The sequence below is a fragment of the Phascolarctos cinereus genome, unplaced genomic scaffold, assembly GCF_003287225.1.
Source record: "Phascolarctos cinereus isolate Bilbo 61053 unplaced genomic scaffold, phaCin_HiC Scaffold_5;HRSCAF=322, whole genome shotgun sequence".
NCBI classification, from domain to species: Eukaryota; Metazoa; Chordata; class Mammalia; order Diprotodontia; family Phascolarctidae; genus Phascolarctos; species Phascolarctos cinereus.
The window spans coordinates 370510431-370532387 of record NW_027555958.1 but is presented as its reverse complement, the minus strand read 5'-3'; the positions used below and the strand labels follow the sequence as shown (position 1 = coordinate 370532387).

The 21957-nt window shown below is 39.6% G+C and overlaps 1 protein-coding gene across 1 annotated transcript in view; it reads left to right on the top strand.

The window, feature by feature from the left end:
• Positions 1 to 21957, top strand: part of HHAT (hedgehog acyltransferase) — a 475631-nt gene that overhangs the window by 324961 nt on the left and 128713 nt on the right. The window contains exon 10 of the mRNA XM_021007864.2: positions 1962 to 2163. Within this exon, the coding sequence (XP_020863523.1) occupies positions 1962 to 2163 (202 nt within the window). The remainder of the gene's footprint in view (positions 1 to 1961; positions 2164 to 21957) is intronic.

The window sequence follows — 21957 nt, the reverse complement described above, 5'->3', positions numbered from 1 at the left end:
TGGGGACTAGTTTTACAAGAGGATTTTTCAGGTCTTTAAAGTCAGATGAAGAGAATATCAGGATTGGATTCTTGGGCTTTGCAACTCAGTAATTCTATGTACTTGGTAGGTTTGGTGCTTTTGCTTATTTCCCTTGCTAGCACAAGTATTTTAAAGCCGCAATTCTGTCTTGAATCTTGGAAAAGTAGAAGGGATATCTCCAGGAGGATTAACCTGGTGTCAGTGTTAAAGAAAGACAAATGACTGTTTTCCCTCCCTCACTATCAACAGCAAGGTGATATGGCAGCTAGCAATATGGATATTATAAATGAAATGACAAGTTGCCAGGAGGAATTTAGAATAAATGTAGGTCCTTGAAGACAATAACTGCCTTTTTTTTGTCTTTGTGCCTCCAGTTCCTTGAATATAGTAGGTACTTAATAAATGCTGGTTGAATTGTGGAATTAAATTCCTATTAACTACCCAGAGTGGTATTATTTTGAAGAAAAAAGTTTCTTCTTGTGAACTGGGCCTTGGGTTGAATTATTCTTTTTTATGTGATGGGAAGAACTTCATTAATCACTCTAAGGACACTCCTTTCAACACTCCCTACATGATTGGGAGGGGGAGATTATTCAGATATTGAGTAAGGAGGTAGAATTTGAACTCTGAACACCAACCAGGTAGCCCTCAGGAGACATTCCCAATAGGTCAGGTGAAGCCCAGGATTGTAGGAAAAGAGATAACCCTATAGCCCTCAGGGCTTTGGCAGGTGAGTCTAATTCTTGGGGGAAGGTATATCATTTCAATTCCCTGGACTTCATTTTTTTAGTCTGTAAAATAAGCAAGTTGAATTAGATGATCCCTGTTCCTTTCAACTTTAACACTTCTTGATTCTGTACTGAGATCATATTCTGTCTTGGTCCAGTGTTTTTGCCAATTGTTAATTAGCCCTAATGGCTCAGTAAATAGTGAGGTCAGCCAACTAGCATTTAATGAACACTTCCTACTTTCTAGGCACTGTGCTAAGTACTGGGGATACAGAAAAGTGCAAAATATAGTCTCTGCTCTTAAAATGTTAACAGTGTAATAGGGGTGACAATAGATAAAAAACTATGATGTACAAACAAGATACAGACAGGATAAATTGGAGATAATCAATGGAGGGAAGGCAATCATATTAAGGGAGACTAGGGAGGGTCCTTGCAGAAGGTGGTATTTTAGCTGAGACTTGAAGGAATCCAGGGAAGGTAGAAGGCGGAGATGAGGAGAGAGAGAATTCCAGCCATGGGGGCTAGTCAGTGAAAGCACTCAAGATTGGGAGATGGAGTGTCTTTTGTGAGGAACACCAAGGAGGCCATGATGATAGTTAGCATTTATATAGCATCTACCATGTGCCAGGCATTGTGCAAAGTGCTTTATAAGTATCATCTCATTTGAGCCTCACATCAACCCTGGGACATAGGTGCTATTATGATCCCCATTTTACAATTGAGGAAATTGAGACAGAGATTAAGTGACTTTCCCAAGGTCATACTAGTGACACTGAGGCTGGCTTTGAACTCAGATCTTCCTGACTGCATGCCCAGCATTCTATCCATTGCACCACCTAGGTGCCTCAGAATGATGATGTTAAATTGAACTGCACATTTATTGCAGCCAGTCTTAACATTTAAAACTCTTTGTGACCCTGTAGACCAATTGTCCATGGAGTTTCCTTGGCAAAAATACTGGAGTGGTTTGCCATTTCTTTTTCCAGTGGATCCTTTTGTCAGACTAAGTCAGGTTAAGTGTCAGGTTAAGTGACTTGCCCAGGGTCACAAGTTTATGAGGCTGAATTTGAACTCAGATCTTCCTGACTCCAGATCCACTGAGCCACCAGCTGCCTCAATATTTAAAACACATATCTGTTACCTGAGTGTTGAGTGTTAAACGTATAAATGGGTGAAGATGTATATCCCTCCCTCTTCTTGTTTCTGCAGATACATATATATTCCGATGGGAGGCTCCCGCCAAGGGGTGCTGGGAATGCTGTTTTCCACAGCAATGACCTTTGCATTTGTGAGTTATTGGCATGGAGGGCATGACTATCTATGGTGCTGGGCAGTGCTGAACTGGGTAGGAGTGGCAATGGAGAATGGAGTCCGAAGGCTTCTGTCAATTCCCTTCATTCGTGACAGTTTGGTGAGTATGAGACACTTTATTTTGTGCCTTGGGCTGATGGGAGGGCAGGCTGGGCAAGAGAAAGGTGATTGTGAGATGGCTTTCAGGCACTGGGCTTTCCATGATGTCTACTAAGGAAATCAAATCCTTTAGTCCTGTCAGATTTAGTGCACAGAACCCCATATTCCCAGAGGCAAGACTAGATAAATGATACCATGAACATAGTCAATCAATGAGAGAGTCTCTGTCTTCAAGTAGCTTACATTTTATGGGAGGAAGAAACATCAAGAAACCAATCAGCAGATATTGATTAGGCACTTATTATTTACCAGACATTATGCTAAGGGCTGGAGATTAAAACAACAGTAACACAAAACAAACAAACAAAACCTGTTCCATATAATTAAATAAAGAGTTATTTCAGGGAAGTGGGGCAGGGCTCTTATGAGGCTCAGATAAGATAATGGATTAAAATACTTTGTAAACTTTGAAGAACTCTATAAATGCCTAAAGTTGTTGTTGTTGTAACTCCAATCATGAGGTCTCCAGGCTGGTGATGATCTCATTCTCTGGGCATTCTACTACTGTGCTCCTGTTGAGTTCAAGCAATATTTATAGAGCAATACAGGGATGTGCTGGTAAATGTTTAATAACACTCCATCCCCCAAATGGATGCACACATACTTTTATGTTTAATCTGCATTGATAACACTTCTTTTTAAAAGGCTAGACAGTCAATGATAGAATAAAGCATGCTCTGATTGGTAACAATTGTTGATTTCTGTGATGTAAATGCTTCCCTTAAAAATTTAACAGTCAGCTCTCACAAGTAAGTTAAAGCTGGCTCCAGCACACCAGAAGGTTCTGAATCTTCAGCCTAACATCCAAGGCCTTCCCAAATGATCCTATGCTACCATTTCTGCCTTATGTCACACAACCCTTTAGTTGTCCAATATATTAGGCAAGGTAGACTGTTTGCCATCCTTTGAACACATCCTTCCCTTTCCTGATTTTTTATTTTGTTTATGTTTTCTGCCATAGCTGGGATCCATTCCCCTTCACTGTCTTTATCCCTGATGAAATCCTTTCCATTTTTCAAGGGTCAGTTCTGATGCCACTCTGTCTCTGCTTTTAACTCTCATAGCTGTTATAACTCTCTGATTCACTTGTCACTTTTTACTTTTTATTATGTCATTTGTCAGATGGTCTTATCTCCTCTTTATGATTCCACAGGTGTCAAGGGCCACTGAGATTCCATGGGGTACCATTCTTTCCTTTCTCATCTACTTAGCAAGCCAGAAGATTTGGTTTACTGGTGCCCTTCCCCGTGTGTGTGTGTGTGTGTGTGTTTACTGCTCTATCTCTTATTTCTAAACTGAACTCCTACTACATCTTAGTTTGTTAATTTCAATTCAGCCATTTTCTTTTCTCTTAGGATATGTTCCCTGAAAAGATTACACTACTAGTTTTTTTTTCCTCTAAAGGATTTATTGCTAAACATTAAAGAGAAATAGATACAATAGGATATTACTTCAGTAATTTTTGGATTTGACAGTTCATCACTGTGAGTGTGCCACCTCCAATGATATGGAGCAGAGTTCCTGCATTTTTTAGTGGATAGTATTTATGGGTTGCCATGGCTCAAAAAATTCATTGCCCAATAGTTTTTCTTTTGGTGATAAACAACTCTGAACATTATTGGGTTGGTTCTCAGATAGCATATGGATAGTCCATCATTGATCCCCAAGTCAAAACCCTTCCAGCTTGATAGAATCAGCTATGGGTTTGATTCATTTACAAACATATTTAGTGTTTCTGCCTACTTCTCCAATGCTTAGCTATAATTTTGGGACTCCGGGGTCCTGCAGCACATCACAATCAAATCCTTTTTCATGAGTTTTCTAGAACACTTCCTGGACTTGGCATTGAGTATATCTTCCCAGACTTGTTGGCTGTGAATGTGGAACAATGTTATTCCTGATCTCCTAGATTCAGCTCCCCTTCAGGCATTGTACCTCCATCATTTTCTGCTAGATAACTCAATGTTCTGGGCTTATGTGCTTTTATTTCCTATGTTTTGCTTTTCTTTTTTGTGTACTTTTCTCTCTCAAAAGTGCTTTCTTCCACTGTATGTCTGCATCCCTTCCTACCCAGCCTATCATTTCTATTTCTAATTGATCTGCCTGAACTAAATTTCCTTTCCAGATTATAGTGGCTAATTCTGCCTTTGGCAGTGAAATTGTATGTTCCATTTATAGCTTTGGTAATCTACAACCAAGGGGCTAGCTTTCCATGTTTCTTTTTTCTGAACCTGGCTTCCCCATGGTGTTCCTAGCAGTGTCTCCTCCCAGACTGGTCTTTTGCCTTTTTTTTTATTTATTTTTTTTATTTTATTAATTTATTTTGATTTATTAACAATCATTTCCATATGCTTTAAGTTGAAAATTTTTCTCCCCCTTCTTCCCCCACCCTCCCCAAGATGGTGCACAATCTGATACAGGCTTTACATTCACATACCCATTAAACATATTTTCTCATTAGTGAAGTTGTAAGTAAAAGTTAAAATCAATAGGAGGAACCATCAGAAAGATGAAACAAAACTCAACAGAAGGTAAAAATAAGTGATAGCGATTTGATTTCCATAGTTCTTTCTTTGGATGTGGACAGCATTTTCCATCACGAGGCCTCTGGAGATGTCTTAGGTCCTTGTAATGCTGAGAAGGGTTCAGTTTAACAATATTTGTTGTTGTATAACATGGCTGTTATTATGTACAAAGTCCTCTTGGTTCTGCTCACTTCACTCAGCGTCAGACCATATAAGTCTTTCCAGGTTTTTCTGAAGTCAGCCTGTTCATCATTTCTTATAGCACAATAGTATTCCATTACATTCGTATACCACAACTTGCTCAGCCATTCCCCAACTGATGGGCATCCTTTCAATTTCCCATTCTTTGCCACCACAAAAAGAGCTGCTATGAATATTTTTGTACATATGGGTCCTTTTCCCATTTGTATGATCTCTTTGGGATACAGCCCTAGAAGTGCTGTTGCTGGGTCAAAAGGGTATGCACATTTTCATAGCCCTTTGGGCATAGTTCCAAATTGTTCTCCAAAATGGTTGGATCATTTCACAACTCCACCAACAGTGTATTAGTGTTCCAATTTTCCCACATCTTCTCCAACATTTATCATTTTCCTGTTTTGTCATGTTGGCCAATCTGATAGGTGTGATGTGGTACCTCAGAGTTGTTTTGATTTGCATTTCTCTAATCAATAACAATTTAGAGCATTTTAGGTCTTTTGCCTCTTGAAAGCTTTCCCCACATTGTCTTGTCTCTAATTCCTCTCTCTGAGCTAACAGGCATACTCTCAGATCAGTAGACTCTAAAAACCTGCCACTTCTTTTAGTTATTGGATTCTTAAATCAAGGGGCAGTATATCCCCCTATTCCTCATATTCCTTCTCCCTCCAGGTTCCTTGAACTTAGCCTTAAGGTTTTTAAACAAAATTTTAGACAGTACATATAAATGGGACATGCCTTCCTCATCCCCCTCACGAGAGAGGCTGGACTCTGCAAGGCTTCTCTACCAGATTGGCCTTGGGGACATGGATTGTGCACTACTCATCTGTGTATCCCCAGAACCTGGCAGAATCTCTTGAACGTAGTAAGTATTTAACAGTAGCTTTAACATATCAGTGGATTCATGATTTCATCAATGAGGACATTCCATTGTTACCCATTCATGCCTTTGACCAATCAATCCACAAGCATTTGTTATTATGTTCCTGTTACTGTGGTAAGTGTTGGGTTTGCAGAGATAAAAGAATACAGGAGTCAAACTCATGTGGAAAGGCAATATTCATGGAGGGAACAGGAAAAGTCTAAGGAAGCCAGGAACCCCAAAAATGTGAGGTGAGGAAGGAGATTCCAAGCACAGAGTAATAAAGCACAGAGATGGAATATCATGTGTGAGGAACAATGAGTACATAAGTATGGCTGGACCTTAGAGTGTATAGATGGTAGTAATGTAAAAGGAGGCTGGAATAGTAGGAGGAGGATAGGGTGTAAAATGCTTTGTATTCCAAAGAAGTTTGTAAGGTAATAGAGTGTCAACTGAGTTTATTGAGTAGGAATGAGGGTGACATTTATATTTTTGGAAAATCAGTCACTTTAGTGGCTGTGTAACATCTATCTGCAAATCCGCCCTTGAAGGTCAACTAGTGTGCTACAGATTCTTTTACATTTCATGACTACCAGCTTAACACATGACCCATCCATCTTTAAGAGATGATCTCATGCATTCATTATGTGACTTGTTCATTTTTTCTCCTAATCATGCATTTCCTGGATGACATTCTTTATGCTACTTGTTTTGCATAGGTCATCATTGGAAATATGCTACAGCTACTTATACCCATCATCCATCTCTCCATTGCCCTTTGCATCATCCAAAATATTGATTCTTTGGAGATTGTGGTGTTCCATGATCCATAACCCAATAGCATGAAAGAATATTTTAAAAAAATGGGTTTGAGGTCAGAGGGTAGTTCAAGATCTTGGAAACTGAAGAAATTTCCCAAGTGTAATTCATCCTATTCTTTTCCTTCTCTTCTGTTGTGGGCTCAGCTTACTGCCCATCTGTAGTGCCTCTCCATGATTGTAGTGCTGATGAATTAGCCCAGTGGATTGCCCACTTAATTACGTGTTATAGTCTGCTTATTAGTCTGCATTTTTCATCCATTTGTTTTTTTTTCTATGTGAAGGCACATCCATAGCTACTGAACTGAAACAGCCATTCACTGAACAATTGTAAAGAAAGAATGATCTTCCTGAAATTTCTTTTTTTTTAAAAATTCACATTTTCTTTCTTCCAAACAGGCAGTGGTTCCCAGTTATATATTTGGAATAAAGATATGTTCTTTCTTGTTACTACTAGTTATACTCTTTATCTATAGGCTTCTACTGCATATTCCTTAATGGCATTTGGACTTCCAAATGGGAGCTTCCTAAATGTAAGTGTCTCCTGCTTTTTCTGTACCTCCTTCATAGTATCCAGTCATAATGGTTGCCTGTTGATCATTTATCCCATGAACAGGTCTGGAGTGGGCATGGTATACAAGAGGATTGTCTATAACCAGAAACCAATCTTTAATTTCATGAAAGCATTCAAAGGATTTAGAATATTTGCCTTTCCATCTGTTTGATTCTAGGATCAAAGTAATGTAGATTTAGAACCAGAAAGGACCTCAGAAGTTATGTAGTCTACCTCTTTCATGTTATAGATGAGAAAATGGAGTGCCAGCAAAGTTAAATGACTTGCCTGAGATCATCTAGGCACTAAATAAGAGAGTCAAGATTTGAACCCAGCTCCTCTGACTTTCAAAACCAGAACTCTTCCCATTATAGCATTCCTTCCACTTACTGTACTTGCCAAAGTATACAAATGACTGCTGTAAACCTATGCAGAGCCACACAGAGGGAACTTGTTTTCTGTCTTTACTGAAGGCAAAAGAAGAGGAAATTGACTCATACTGCAGCCTGAGATATTTAGGTGAGAGAAACTCTGGACCAAGCTGTTCAGTTATAAGCACAGAAGACCAAAAGATGCTGGATCTCTTTTTCTGGGCTTTTTTTCCTTGTTGTGCAGGGTAGATTCTAATTGGTCCAGCAAAGCTAGGATTTTCTTTTGAAGCTCATGGAAGAAAATGGATATAGGGAAGAAAGAAGTAGAAAGCAAATAGCCTTCATGGTAACCAATAGCTTTGTGAGAGCTGAGACTATTAGTTGTGACTCACTGAGGAACAAAACTGTAAGAAGCTAACAAAAGACATTTTCAGAGCACTCATAAGCTGGGTGGACCTAGCAAAGTTACTGAAGAATGAAAAAGCTTTTGTTTCCTCTGTAGTTGCTGTCCCCAAGGTAGCTAGAATTTATTCTGAACTGAAAACTTTTGATAAGTGAAGATACATTTAAAGATCAATGCAGAAACATTGGTTCTTGCCAACTCTTTTTGACTTGGACTCTCCTTTATAGGCAGATATATTCAGGTCACTAGTAAATACTTCCTGCAGAGAGACGCACCTCAATCTTGAGTTTTGCTTTATTGGCATTTAGATATTTTCCCCAAGACTCCAATCAATCACTAAGCATTTATTAAATGCCTACTATGTGAACTCTTTTACAAATAGGAATTACTTCAATCATTCTTTGTACTTGTGTTGCAGAAATGCTTGTTGATAAATTGATTGATATGTACCATATGCCTAGGATACAAATAAGGAAGTGAGAAGGAACTCTCAGAGTGAGGAAGGGATTCCTCATAGAATTATAGATTAGAGCTATACTTGACTTCTGAGGCCATAGCAACCATCCCCTCCCATTTTTGCTGATGAAGAAATTGAGACATAAAGAGATTAAGTGGCCTGCCTAGGATTACACAACCAGTAAGAGTTTTAGGCAGGATTTAAACCCAGGACTCTCTGACTCCCAAGTGTAGTGTCCTATCCCCTATGCTATGTTCACAGATAAGTCAGTCCAGAATATATGCAAAATTAATAGAAAATTATTTTGAGGATGGTAATTAATAATTAGGGGAATTAGGAAAAGACCCTTGAAGGAGATGAAATACCACTTGATAACTTGAAAGGAGCTGGGGGTTTCTGAGAGAGAGAGAGAGAGAGAGAGAGAGAGAGAGAGAGAGAGAGAGAGAGAGAGAGAGAGAGAGAGAGAGGTGAGGAAGAAGAGCCTTCTGGGAATGGGAGGCAGCCTCTGCAAAGGCTTGAAAGTGGGAAATGGAAATTTGTATTAAGAGCATAGAGTGTGTGAAGGGAGTAAGTCCATCCTCTTGAGTAATTTAAAATCAATGTGGCTACTCCTCCCCTTCTCACCTAGCACTCATCTCGTGCCTCCAGGTGGATCCCATTAATATGGTGTTTAAGATAAAGTCATTTCTATTTATCAAGCTAATAATAGAAGCAGCCAACATTTGTATAACATTTAAGTTTTGCAAAGTGATGTCTTCACAATAGTCTTATGAGGTAGATAGTGTATTATCACCATTTTACAGATGAGGGAATAGATCCTTTGAGAAGCTGTGACTTGCTCATGGTCACACAGCTAGAATGGGTGTGAGCCTCATTTTGAGGATAAATCTCCTAACTCTAAATCCACTGTCCTTTCAACTGTACCATGACACTGCTAACTTAGGAACCACTCAATGAAATTAAAAGTGAGCCGGTACATAAGCCTAGAAAGGAAATTAATGTTCAGTCATAAGGTAGAGCCTGAGTCTTTTATTTTTAGAGAGATTAGATTCCCTTATCTACCCAATTAGGAATTTGACTAAATCAGAGGCACAAGTAGGGTAGGTATGACTGTACTTTGTGACAGGGCACTCATATCTGGGGAGGACATATTTTTTCCCTGCAGTGGTCCTTCAGACACTGTCTTTGCCTTGTGACCATTCTGTTCCCTTGCCTAGTCCTGGGACACCATCCCTACGGTCCCATCACTATGATCCTCCTCTCTTAGGGCTTGCTTTTTCCCATTGATGTGCCCTTCACCTGCCACCTCATCCCTCAATGCCTCCTGGGGGTTAGCGATAAAAGCCATCACCCATGTCATAGAGTCATTGGCTGGGCTTTCATGGGTGACAGGTCAACCTCATGTCAGTACAAATGTTCCCAATTAGGGTAGGCTGTTTTCTGTGCCTTACATAATGCTGCCAAGCCTAGGAACCAGCATCTCACTTTCCATTTGGAAACACCAAGCATCGATTTCTATGCTAAGGCAATGTGTATGTCAGCCAAGCTGGAATCTGGAGGCCTTCCCATGCCCCATCTGAACTTTCCCTGACTTGGCCAGCCTTTCCCCCCAGTGGCCTCCCCAGAAAGAATGTTTGGAATTTGTGGCTGACCAGCAATATGTGGAAACCTCTCTCTCTCTACCATGGGACAGTGTCTTAGGGTATCACAGAACGTTGCATCCCAGGATCTCTCCCCAAATATGCCCTCCTTCACCCTATTCAATTAAATATGTCCTGGGTGTGGTAATTCCTTAGTTATGGCTTGGAACTAGATAATCTCTAAAGTCCTTTCCAACTCAATTCTTTCACTGTATGATTCTATGACTCACATTCTACCATGCTGTCTCTCACTCGGAGCAGTTGTGCCTTACTACCTGAAATTATCAGTGTGACTGTGAGGATTCAGAAAGCAAGTCCACTTACTCTCAGAGACCATTTCTTGTTAATGTTAATTCCCTGTAAAATGAGTAACATATAGCCCACTTGTAGGTACTTTATTTTATGAAATCATAACTTGTCATGTAGCTTGTCAATATGTTGAGACTGGCATTGTGAGTGTTGAGATGACCTGATCAGCAAACCATTTTTAATAGAAATGTCAGTGGGAGTCAGCACCCTAATTTAACTTGTTTTGTGGGAAAGGCAACTTGTTTGTAAAGTCCATTTCATTTTGGAAAGGACTCATATTCTTATTCTGTTAGAACTTCCTCTGGGAGAATCTCTCTCTCTCTCTCTCTCTCTCTCTCTCTCTCTCTCTCTCTCTCTCTCTCTCTCTCTCTCTCTCTCTCTCTCTCTGTCTCTCTACTTCTCTATATCTTTCTCTCCTTCCTTCTTTCCTTTGTCATTTCCTTCCTCATCAAGGCTGGAAATGCAGTGGCCACTGAAATTCGTGATCTCAGTGCTGATCAGCATGGGAGATTTGACCTCTTTATTTTTTCAGACGTGGTTCTTAGGCCGCCTGCTGGTCCTCTGCTGTCACAGAGTGACCATGTTGATGCTGGACAGTGGGGACATGTGATAGGCTTTAACTCTGTTGCCACTCAGAACTCCTGAGCACAGATTTCAGCCTCCCCAGTAGAAGCAATTAGAGGCATATTCCACCATGCCTGACTGCATATATCACTCACTCATTTGAGATCTAAACTTTCCATATTTACCTACAGATCAATAGTTTCCTCCAAGGAAGATCTGTAGCTTCTACATTCTTTGCACCTATTTGAAGCACCTTTGTCAAGTCTGGAGGGATAGTGAGTATTTACTAATTTTTGTTAATATACTTCCTGAATTCTTTCTCTTTGGATCAACTTATCTGTAAGGAGGATGAAAATGATGATTATAACTAAGATTTATGTAGTAGTCATTTTAGCACCTTGTTTTTTTTGTTCTTCATCATAACTGTGTAAATATAGGTGGGGTAGAGATTATTCTTTTGATTTTAGAGATAAGGAACCCAAGTGTCAGATAGTTTCTTCCCTCAAGGACCTTATGGTACAGTCCAGGGGAAATCAGAGAATGATAGAATTTCAGGCCTGGAAGAGACCTCAGTGGCCATCTTAGTCAATATATACTTCTATAGTATATACCAGCCAAGTGGAGCATACAAAAAATAATTAAGTAAAATTCAAGACATACATCTGCTAAGTTACTGAAAACAGTAAGTGGGAAAGCTAATCAACATTACAGGAGAGTATTTGTTAGGAAGAAGTAGGAGGTCAGTGAGAGCTAGAGCACTACAGCAATACCTTCTGGAGAAGGTAGGACTTGAGTTGAACCCAGAAGGATCATTGCATTCAAGGCTTCTTCTGTGGCAGAAGGAGCATGGTGTAGGAACAGCATAAGCAAAATCACAAAATTAGGAATGAGTATGATATATTCAAGAGCTAGTAAGGAAATTGGTTGGTTGGAGTGAAGGATATGTATTCCAAAGCATATAGAGACATATTTCTATCTATATTCCTTAATCTGGTATTCATGGTTTCCACAATTTGGTCTTAGCCTATGTAATGTAGTAAAAAGATCACTGGAATTTGGATTCAAATTCTAACCCTGACCCTAGTTGTAGAACCTTGGGTAAGTTACCTCATCTCTGATATTCATTTTCTTCATCAGTGAAAGGGTGATCAAAACACTTGTAGCACTGCATTGTGAATTGAGGTTAGTCTTGGGGTCAGGAAAGCTTTGGGTCCAAATCCTAGCTGTATGACTATGAGCAAGTCACTTAACTTTTCTCTGCCTGAGGTAGTTCTTTAAGACTGTAAAATACAGATGCATGCCCCTTGAAGGGAGTTTCAACACCAAAAATTTACTACACTTCTAAAATCAGAAGTCTAAAACCCCTAGTCCCCAAATAATATTTCCCATACTATTTACCTCACAAAGTTGCTGTAAGAAAAGTATTTTGTAAAGTGTGAAGTTCTAGATCAATATTATTTATTGTTATTATTATTGTCTCAATTTGGGGGGAATCAGATTATGCAGGGTCACAAATGCCCATCTGAGGGATAGAAATATAATCCACTTAGCCAAACATGGTAGCATTTAGTTAACATAATAGCCCCATGCACAAAATTAGTCCGTTATCCCATCTTCCCAGAGCACAAACAAACCTCTAAGGTCTGATTTTCTGCATCAGAAAAACAACATATTTTGTTGTGAACAGTTTGTTCCAATGCTGATTATGACCCTTTGAAACCCCACTTCAGCATGCCCCGCTCATAATGATCATTAATGATGCAGGAGGCATACTGTGGCATTCACTGGATGTACATTTTCATCTCTGTAGGGATCCAGAGCCTGTGTCTTAACCTGCCTAGTCTCAGAGATGGAATTCTGACACTAATTCCACATATTAGTTGAAATATAGTCACTATGGCAAAGGCATTTTTTGGCATTCCTTTGAAAGTATCCATCAATTTCATAGAATAGGTGATGGGGTGAGTATTTTGAAATGCAGGCCACTCTAGATTTTTCAGGAACTGCAAGTCCTCCGTGTATTATCCAGTTCAATTCAAATAGCATTTATTAAGTGCCTACTACATGCCAAGACAATGTACTAGTCCCTGAGAACACAAAGAGAAAATGAATAAAAAGGCCTAGTCCCTCCCCTTACAGAATTTACATTTTACCTGGAAGGATATAACATGTACCCAAATATGTAAAGACCAGATAATATGAGTGGGGAGGTTAGGAAGGGCTTTCAATTGAAAGTAACACATGAGAAGAGCCTTGAAGGAAGTTAAGAATCCTAAGAGTTAGAAGTGAAAACAGAGCAGTTCTTAGGCATGGAGCAAAACATGGAGGAAGGAAATGGAAGTCTGAGTTTGAGAGACACCAGTTGGGCAAGTTTGGTTGGAATGTAGAGGTCGTGAATATGAAATAAGCATGGAATGGTAGCTGGAGCCAGATTACATTTTATCCCCAATGTAGCGGGAGCCACTAGAGATTTTTTTTTAACCATGGAATTACATAGTTGCTTTAGGAAGATTATTTAGGCAGCTGTTGTGAAGGATGGATTGGCAAGAGGAAAGGCTGGAAGCTGAGAGACCAGTTAGGAGGCTTTTGCAATAAGTTCATGCTTGAAGTGTTAAGGACCTGAACTAAAGTGATGGCTGTGTGAATGGACAGAAGGGGGTAGATGAGAGTGAGGTAAATGGGAAATTAATTGGATGTGGGTGATGAGGGAGAATTAAGAGTCTAGTCTAACTGAGGTTAAAAATCTCAGAGTAACAGGAAGTATGCGAACCTGTGTAACTGGAGGGTAGGAGTGTATCCTCCCCACCCCCTCCCCCCCAATTAGAAGGTCAGTTCCTTGAGGGCAGGAACTATTTTCACTTCTGTAGTTGTATCCTTACTTCTTTGCACATACTAGGTGCTTAATAAATGTTTGTTCATTGATTGATTGGTGATTAACCATTTTAACTTCCCTATTCTCAGAGGCGGAATTATGAAAAGCCTCCTGGCTTTACCTTCTTCTAGTCAAATTTAGTTTAGACCTGTGGAAAGCTGTAATGAACCCAGAAGGATCATTGCATTCAAAGCTTCTTCCATGGCAGAAGGAGCATAGTGTAGGAACAGCATAAGCAAAATCACAAAATTAGGAATGAGTATGATATATTTAAGAGCTAGTAAGGAAATTGGTTGGTTGGAGTGAAGGATATGTATTCCATAGGATATCCTATGGATATTTATTTATTTATTTTTGCTAGGCAATGGGGTGAAGTGAATGTCACACAGCTAGTTAAGTGTCAAGTGTCTGAGGCTGGATTTGAACTCAGGTCCTCCTGACTCCATGGGTGGTGCACTATCCACTGCACCGCCTAGCTGCCTCAATTTCCCCATTTTATTTTTTAATTTTTATTTTTTAAATTTTTTATTTTTAGGCAATTGGGGTTAAGTGACTTGCCTAGAGTCACACAGCTAGTAAGTGTTAAGTATTTGATCTGAAGCTGGATTTGAACTCAGGTACTCCTGACTTCAGGCCCAATGCTCTATCCAGTGTACCACCTAGCTGCCCCGTTTTCCCCATTTTGTAGATGAAGAATCTACATCCCAGAGGGGTGACATAATTTTCCCACTGTTAGACAGCTGGGACAAGGAAGAGAAGACATTCAAACTTGGGGCACCTGACTCCAAGTCCTGTATTTTTTGTACTGCCCCAATCCTCGAGCCAGGGGCTGATGATTTTAGATGGCAGCTCTTTCTGTAAAGTTCACCAGAGCAGAGGGTATATAGTATAGTATGTATACTATACTAGTATATAGAAGCAGTAGTATATAGAAGAACCTTTGGGGCAAGCATAGTCACTTTTGGGATTTTTTGTGTCATGGTGCCAAAACCTGGTTTGTTCTTTCCTCCTTGAATATACAACCAGCTAAGTAGAGGCAACACAGCTGTATTCTCAATGATCCCTAATATGGCCTGGAAGGGACTAGCACTTCCTTTTCTTCCCAAACATGATCTTCAAGAAATCCGAAGTATAAACATGTGCACATATATATTCATAGTAAATATATGTACATCCATATGCATATGTAACCGCACATATTTAAAGGCTTTGTAAAAGAAGTGGCATGTAGGTCTTCCAAAATGTTTCACATTTTTCCCAAGCCCTAGAAATAAAATCTGCTTTAAAAAGCATAGCAAGCAGCTGCTGGACTTGTTTGATATGCACTGGATTTCTATCAGTGTAGTTCTGGTAATTAGCATCATGTGATGAAATACCCAATTTGACACTGAGTTTTCTTTTTCTTCTGGAGTCTGCCTTTGGAGTCTGCCTAGCAGCTGGGGGATAGTCAGTGTCTGCCCCCAGAGTAGACAACAGCAACTCATTTTTTTGTTTGTTTCTTTGAGTAGGATGAGAGGCAAAAGTTAGGATAGAGAGGGACCCTTTCCCAGCCATGGAATTATTTTCACACTACTGCCCAAGTGGGCCTAGCTCCCTGAATAACTGGTTTCTACACTTACTTTATTTGCTTACAAGTTGTTTTACCCTGTCGAAAACAAGCTTCTTGAGGGCAGGAACTATCTCACTTTTGTAGTCACATATTCTCAGTGCATGGCACATGTTAAAGTGCTTAATAAATGTTGATTTATTGCATGATTAATTATCAATCAAAATTCAGGGATGGGACCAGTCTTCAGCCACAAATTACTGTGAAGCTCTTGACATTGCCTTTTGTCCAGAGATCTCAGACAGAATGAGGAAGATCAGAATTTGAACCCTGCCTCCGACACTTACTAGCTGCATGACTCTGGACGAGTTACCCAACCTTTCTGGGCCCTGTTTCCTCATCTGTGAAATGAGGAAACAGTTGAAGGAGAAAGTTTATCAGAAAAATGGGAGAGGTTAGGGTCGCAGACACGAATAGAGGAGTTGACCTTGGCAAAAAAAAAAAGTCTACTTCTTGCTCAGAGAGAGGAGCAAAGGAAGGAACAAAGGGTGTTGATATATGCCATATCTCTATCCTACTCTACCCTCCCCTTCCATTACCCTGCTCTGTGAATTGACTTCACTTTGGATTTAAACCATTTTCCTCTCCAACTCCATCCATTCACTTTGCAATCTTGGAAACCTGGCTGCCCAAAGAAGACAATGCCTTCCCAGCCACATACTCAAATACTCAAGTACCTCCACTCCTTTACTTGTCTCTCTCCCCCCACCCCCCCACCCCCCCATCCTCCCAATACATGGTGTCAGACTCCATTCTGAGATTCAGGTATATTGTGTTTGAGGCATTCTGCTTGTCAACCAGCCCATTAATCTTGTTGGAAAAGGAAATCAGTTTAGTCTGATGTGTTTTCTTTTTGATCAACCCATGTTGATCACCATTTTCTTATCTAGATGTTCATTAACGATTCCTTTAGTGATAGCTGAATATATTCAGGAAAGATACATTATTATTTCATCAGCATGAGAAAATCTCAGTGTAGAAACTCCCTTCATCTGACAGATTGAAACCCACCCAATCGGTAAATTCTAAAAAGTTACATGAGACACATAGAGATGAATTGACTTCCCTGGGACCACACAGCTAGCAAAGCATTAGAAATGGGATTTGAATCCAGGTCACCTGAATTTAACCTAGCACTCTGTCCACTATGCTATGCTGCTTTCTCCCCTTAAATATTTGTTCTAGAATTGGGCTGAAAATCCAACTCAAGTTTAATGGTCTATAGTTTGAAATATCTATCTTGTATTTCACTCTCTTTGGAAGCAGAGAATTTGTCTTTACCTCTAAAGTACCTCTTTTGTTCTCCACAATTTTCTAGATTCAGCAGTTCAACAATCCTATCTACATGCTCTTCTAATACCATGGAATATACCTCATCTGCCCTAGGGATTTGAACTTAGTGAGGACAGTGGGAAGTTTTTATAATCTCCTTACCCAGTCTGCATTTCAGTCACCTTTTACCCATTTTTCTTCATTTTCTCCCACTCAAAAGAACATTTTCCTTGGTAGAGAAAACAGAAGCAAAGTAGGAGTTAGGTAGTTCTATCTTCTCTTCCTGGTCCATTATCTTGGTCCCTGAGCTATGGCCTTATCCTTTCCTTGATCTTCCTTTGCCAATCCCTGCCCCAAAATAACCCCAAAGTTTTTCATTCTTAGAATTCATCACAAGCATTATTTTTTTCTGAGGTTTAGCCTTTTTTTTTAACATTGTTCCTACTGAACCATTGTACTATAGCATTTATATTCCATTACCTGACTTTGCCTATCCCTTCTGAACATGTCTTTCAAAATTACAAGTGGTTCAGTGAGTTCTTTGTGTATGCAGAGGGGTCTTTTTTCTTAGATAGCTTCTCCTTTTCTTTTTTTTTTATCAGAATCATCTATGTCATTAGAATTTTCTTCTTAATTACCTTCCATCTCTCTGGAGCAGTTTACCCCTGCAGAATCTTAGATCAAGGCATCCTACCTATCATTTCTTTAAAATCATTTTTCACAGAGTTTAAGTTCCATGCTGGGAAAAGCCTGGGATTCCCACTCGTATCTGACACAAATTCTGGAAGACATAGTTACTTTTTCTTAAGTTTTCTTAATTTCTATTTTAGTAACCAAGTACTTTTAGTAACCTTACTGCTCACTATTGGACCTGGAATAGTTTTCTTGATCACCTCCTCTACCTTTTCACAGCTGAAATTCCTTTAAGGCAAGTCAAGAATATATTGACTGATCTACTTTTAGCAAAGACAATACGTCTACCAGGTGTATGTAACTCAGTGACTCCAAAAGCCTGCTTCATCCTCAGGTTTAGAAACTTATCATCCATTTCCTCTTATTTTGAAGTCTGCTCCAAAGTCCCACTATAGTCTTACTTTTGTTTCCCTTTTTCTTACCATTACCCATTTGTTCTCTGCTATACTTTCTCCTTTCTATTATCTCTACATACTAGTTTGTCTTTCCTGAAGATAAAACTACTCCATCATCATTTTTATTTAGCTTAGGTCTCTTGAATAAGGTATATTCTGCCATGACCATGTTTCAGTCATATGTTACATCCCATGATGTCTCAATGATACTTAGGAAGTTATTATTTATAGTCATGCATCTGAGATCTCTAGTTTACTTTGCTTAATATCTGTCTCTGTTATCTGGAATATTATTATTGCCCCTCTCCCTGGAGATTATCTGCTGTGAATTATTAGACATTTCTAGGACTCGTATTTCTCCTGTTTCATATCTACTACCCTCTGTGGTACCTTACTTAATAGTTAGTTGTGAACAATTTTCCCCCTTCTCCTTTTTTTTTCCCATTTAATGAGATCCACAAGTCTCCAGGCATATGTCTAATTCCTAGTCCTCATTAGATGTATGCTATCTCTGTAGAAGAATGACCTTCATGTGTTTACTTTAGAGATAATATGAAAGGGTAGAGGTTTAGAGTGGTCTTTTTAACTTGTTCTGAAAAAAAGGTGGTGGGGGCAGACAAGTCAATTAACAAACATTTATTGGGAGCACATACAGGGTCTATGAATCTTGGCATATGTTTAATTGAAAGATGTTTCTTTACTCCAGGAGCTTACAGTCTAATGAAGGAGATAAGAAAAAAAACAATTATTAGAATTATACCAATAAAATAGTAACAAAAATTCCTTGAGAGGAGGAATCAGTCAGTCAACAAGTATTTCTTAAGCACCTGCTACATACCAGGTACTTTGCTAGGTGCTAAGAAGACAAATGCAATAAATAAAATAATCTTTTCTCATAAGGAGCTTATATCCTAATTGTGGAGACAACAAAAACATATATAAATATGTACAGAACAAATAGAAAATAAATATAAATAAATTCAAAGCAGTTAAATCCAAAGTAGTTTGGAAGGAAAGGACACTTGTATTTGAGGGAATCTGGAAATGTAGAAAGTATCATCTATATGAAACTACAGTGCTTGAGCAGTATCTTGAAAGAAAAGAGGGATTCTTGGAGGCAGAAGTGAAAAGAGAATGCATTTGAGGCATTGGGACCAGCCAGTGCAAACACTTGGAGATGGGATATGGAGTGTTGAGTATGATAAAAAAAAAAAAGAGAAAGCCAGTTTGGCTAGATTGCAACGAGGGAAGGGGCATAATTTTCACTGAAGCTGGAAAGATAGGTTGAGACAAGATTGTGAAGGGCCTTAAAACCTGAAAAGAGAAGTTTCTATTTTATCCTAGAAGCAATAGGAAAAGCTGTTGGTCATGGCTATATTGACAGGTTTGTGACTAATGAGGTGAGGGGTTAGTCCCAAAAAGCTTCGTGGAGGAAATATTATCACCCAGAATCCTTTGCTCAAGTTATGGTTTCTGCCTCCACCTGTTCTGGATCAGGGCCTAGCCTTTGACAGTCACTGTGGCCCCTTTGAGTTGTTCATTGACCCTGGTCTTCACCAGTCTTTTCTCTTGTCATTTTCTAGCTGTCTGCATTCTGCCTTCAATAGAAAAATAAACACTTTGGTAATTATATGGAAGAACTCTGTCCAGCTGCTCAAACCCACCCAGTTTCTATTTTTAGTTTTCTTCCCCCCACTTAAAAATGAACAGCATTGGGTCCCTCTTGCCAAACCTTTGTCATCTCCGGCATCCTTTCCTCCAGCCCATCTGTTCCCCCAGATGCTCATCCCAGTCCCTTCATCTCTACCCCATCCCCACATCCAGTCTTCCCTGTGGAGAGTCAGTAGAATTGCTCCTAACAGGCTGCTCCCAGCCCTAGCATCCTATCTGCCTTTCCACCCCTGCTTTCTCTTCAATATTCCACTTTACTTTTCACCCAGATTCCAAAGACAACACATCAGGCTTACTCACCCCCAGCCAATTCTGTGCTTTCCAGGGACAGGATATTAAACAGTGAACCAGAAATCTGAGTCTTTGGGTTGAAAAGAGTGAACATGGAACTCTAGAAGAGTTACACAGGTGAAAAATACCACATAGTTCAAAAAGCCTTCAGAGAGGCACCTAAAGTAGTCTAATAGAAGCATATTGGCCTGGAAGTCAGGAGACCTAGGATATAGTATTTACTTGGCTCCTAACTAGCCACACGTCCTTCTATAAGAAATTTCACCTTGGTTTCCTCAATTGAGGATGTTGTCGTTGACAACTCAATTTTATTTGGCACATCAGGATTTGTAAACCATTTTCCTTATAACAATCCCATGTATTGGGTAGTGCAAATATGATTTCCATATAACAGAAGAGGAAATAGAGGCTCTGAGAATGTGATTCACCAATGGTCATATAGTTAATAATTGTCTGAGGTGAGTTTCAAACCCAGGTCTCTTGATTCTATTTCTGTTATTTCCATCTGCCTCCTAGGTAGGTGAGCCCTTCTTGTTATAGTATTTAATTATCCTAAGTCCTTATTTGGGGGATGGTCAGGGTATATGTTTGACATTCTCAGCTCATGGAGGGCATATGATAGAGGGCAACTAAGGATCCTGTCTGTTGGTGTTGTTAGAGGCAGTCTACTGGCCCAGGGAGATCATCTGATTGACCTAGGCAGGAATTTATGCCTGATGTTTTGTTGCTCCCTGTAGAATACAAGACCAGTATTGGTTCTTGGACAATTGGTGTAACTTGTGTATGTCTCCAGCCATCCTTTAGGCCAAACCTGTAGTTTCATCCATTTAGAAGAGTCTTGTATGAGAACTTCCTTTCCCAATGTAAATTGGCACTTATTCTGAAACTTACCTGAGACATCGAGCAGCTATGACTTGCCCAGTCACTCAGGTACTACATGACAGAGATAGGGCTTGAACCTTGGTCTTCCTGACTTTAAATGTCAGCTTTCTATCCATAATGCCACATTGCTTCACAAACATCTAAAGATTTTTCTTACTAAAAGTAGAGTGTGAGACTCAATCTCAGAGCAATGGACTTAAACCCCTTGAAGGTCCTTTGTCCTTTTTACATAGATTTAATTTAATTGAATTAGTTTCAGCAACATTTATTAAATGACTAGTATGTGCAAAGCACTGTGATAAATGATAAAGATACAAAGGTACAGGATTCATTCATTAACTCATTCTTAGGATTATGGATTTTGAGCTAAAGGCAACCTTATAGGGCATAGTTAAATGTGGAAACTGAAGCAAAGAGAAAGTAAGATGATAATTGAATGGATGGGAGTTGATGAGATGATCAAAGAAGAACATTTAGAGGGAAGAAAAGAGGGCCCAGAGTCTTGAAGAACACTTCATCAAGGGAATGAGAGAGAGAGAAAAAGAGAGAGAGAAGAGACTGAAAAGATCTATTTAGAGAGGTAGGAACCAGAAGAGAGCAGTGACACAGAAACCAAGGGAAAAGAAAATTCATGAAAGAGTATTTGTCAACAGTGCCAAAAACTGCATGAAGGTCAAGGAGAATGAGGACTGAATAAAAGCCAGTAGATTTAATGATTAAGGGGTGGGTAGGTGGCACACTGGGTAGAGCACCAGACCTGGAGTCATGAGGACCTGAGTTCAGATTAGGCTTCAGGCTCTTGACACTTACTAGCTATGGGGCAAGTCACTTTCCCCAGTTGCCTCACAAAAAAAAAAAGATTTAACAGTTAAAAGATTGTTGGTAACTTTGAAAAGAACATTGTCAATCAAATCTTGAAGTCAGTATCCTGGTTTGAAGGAGTTTGAGTGGTCTAGGAACAGAACAAAAGAGAATAGACAACTCTTTTTCTGAGTCCTTGGCAATGACTGGGAAGGGAGCCATTGTCATAGATTCCAGTGAAGACATCTTAATGACCCAGGAAAGGATCAGTAGAAAGGTAGAAATTAATTATTGGAGGAGCAAAGGGATGATAGATGGTGTAGACTCCTAAAGGGGACAGGAAAGAATGGGATTAAGGAAACAAATGTAGGGATTAACTTTGAAAAGGAGAAGGGCCTCCTGTTCCTCAGATATTGAATCAGTTAGAGGAAATGGAAATGGCCACGGGGAGCAAGGAATAGGCTCACTTTTCTTCTTGGCCCAGTGTGTTGGAACACTTAAGAGAAAGAAAGAAAACCCTGCCCTGTAGAGCCAGGGATGCAACGTCTTCTGTGA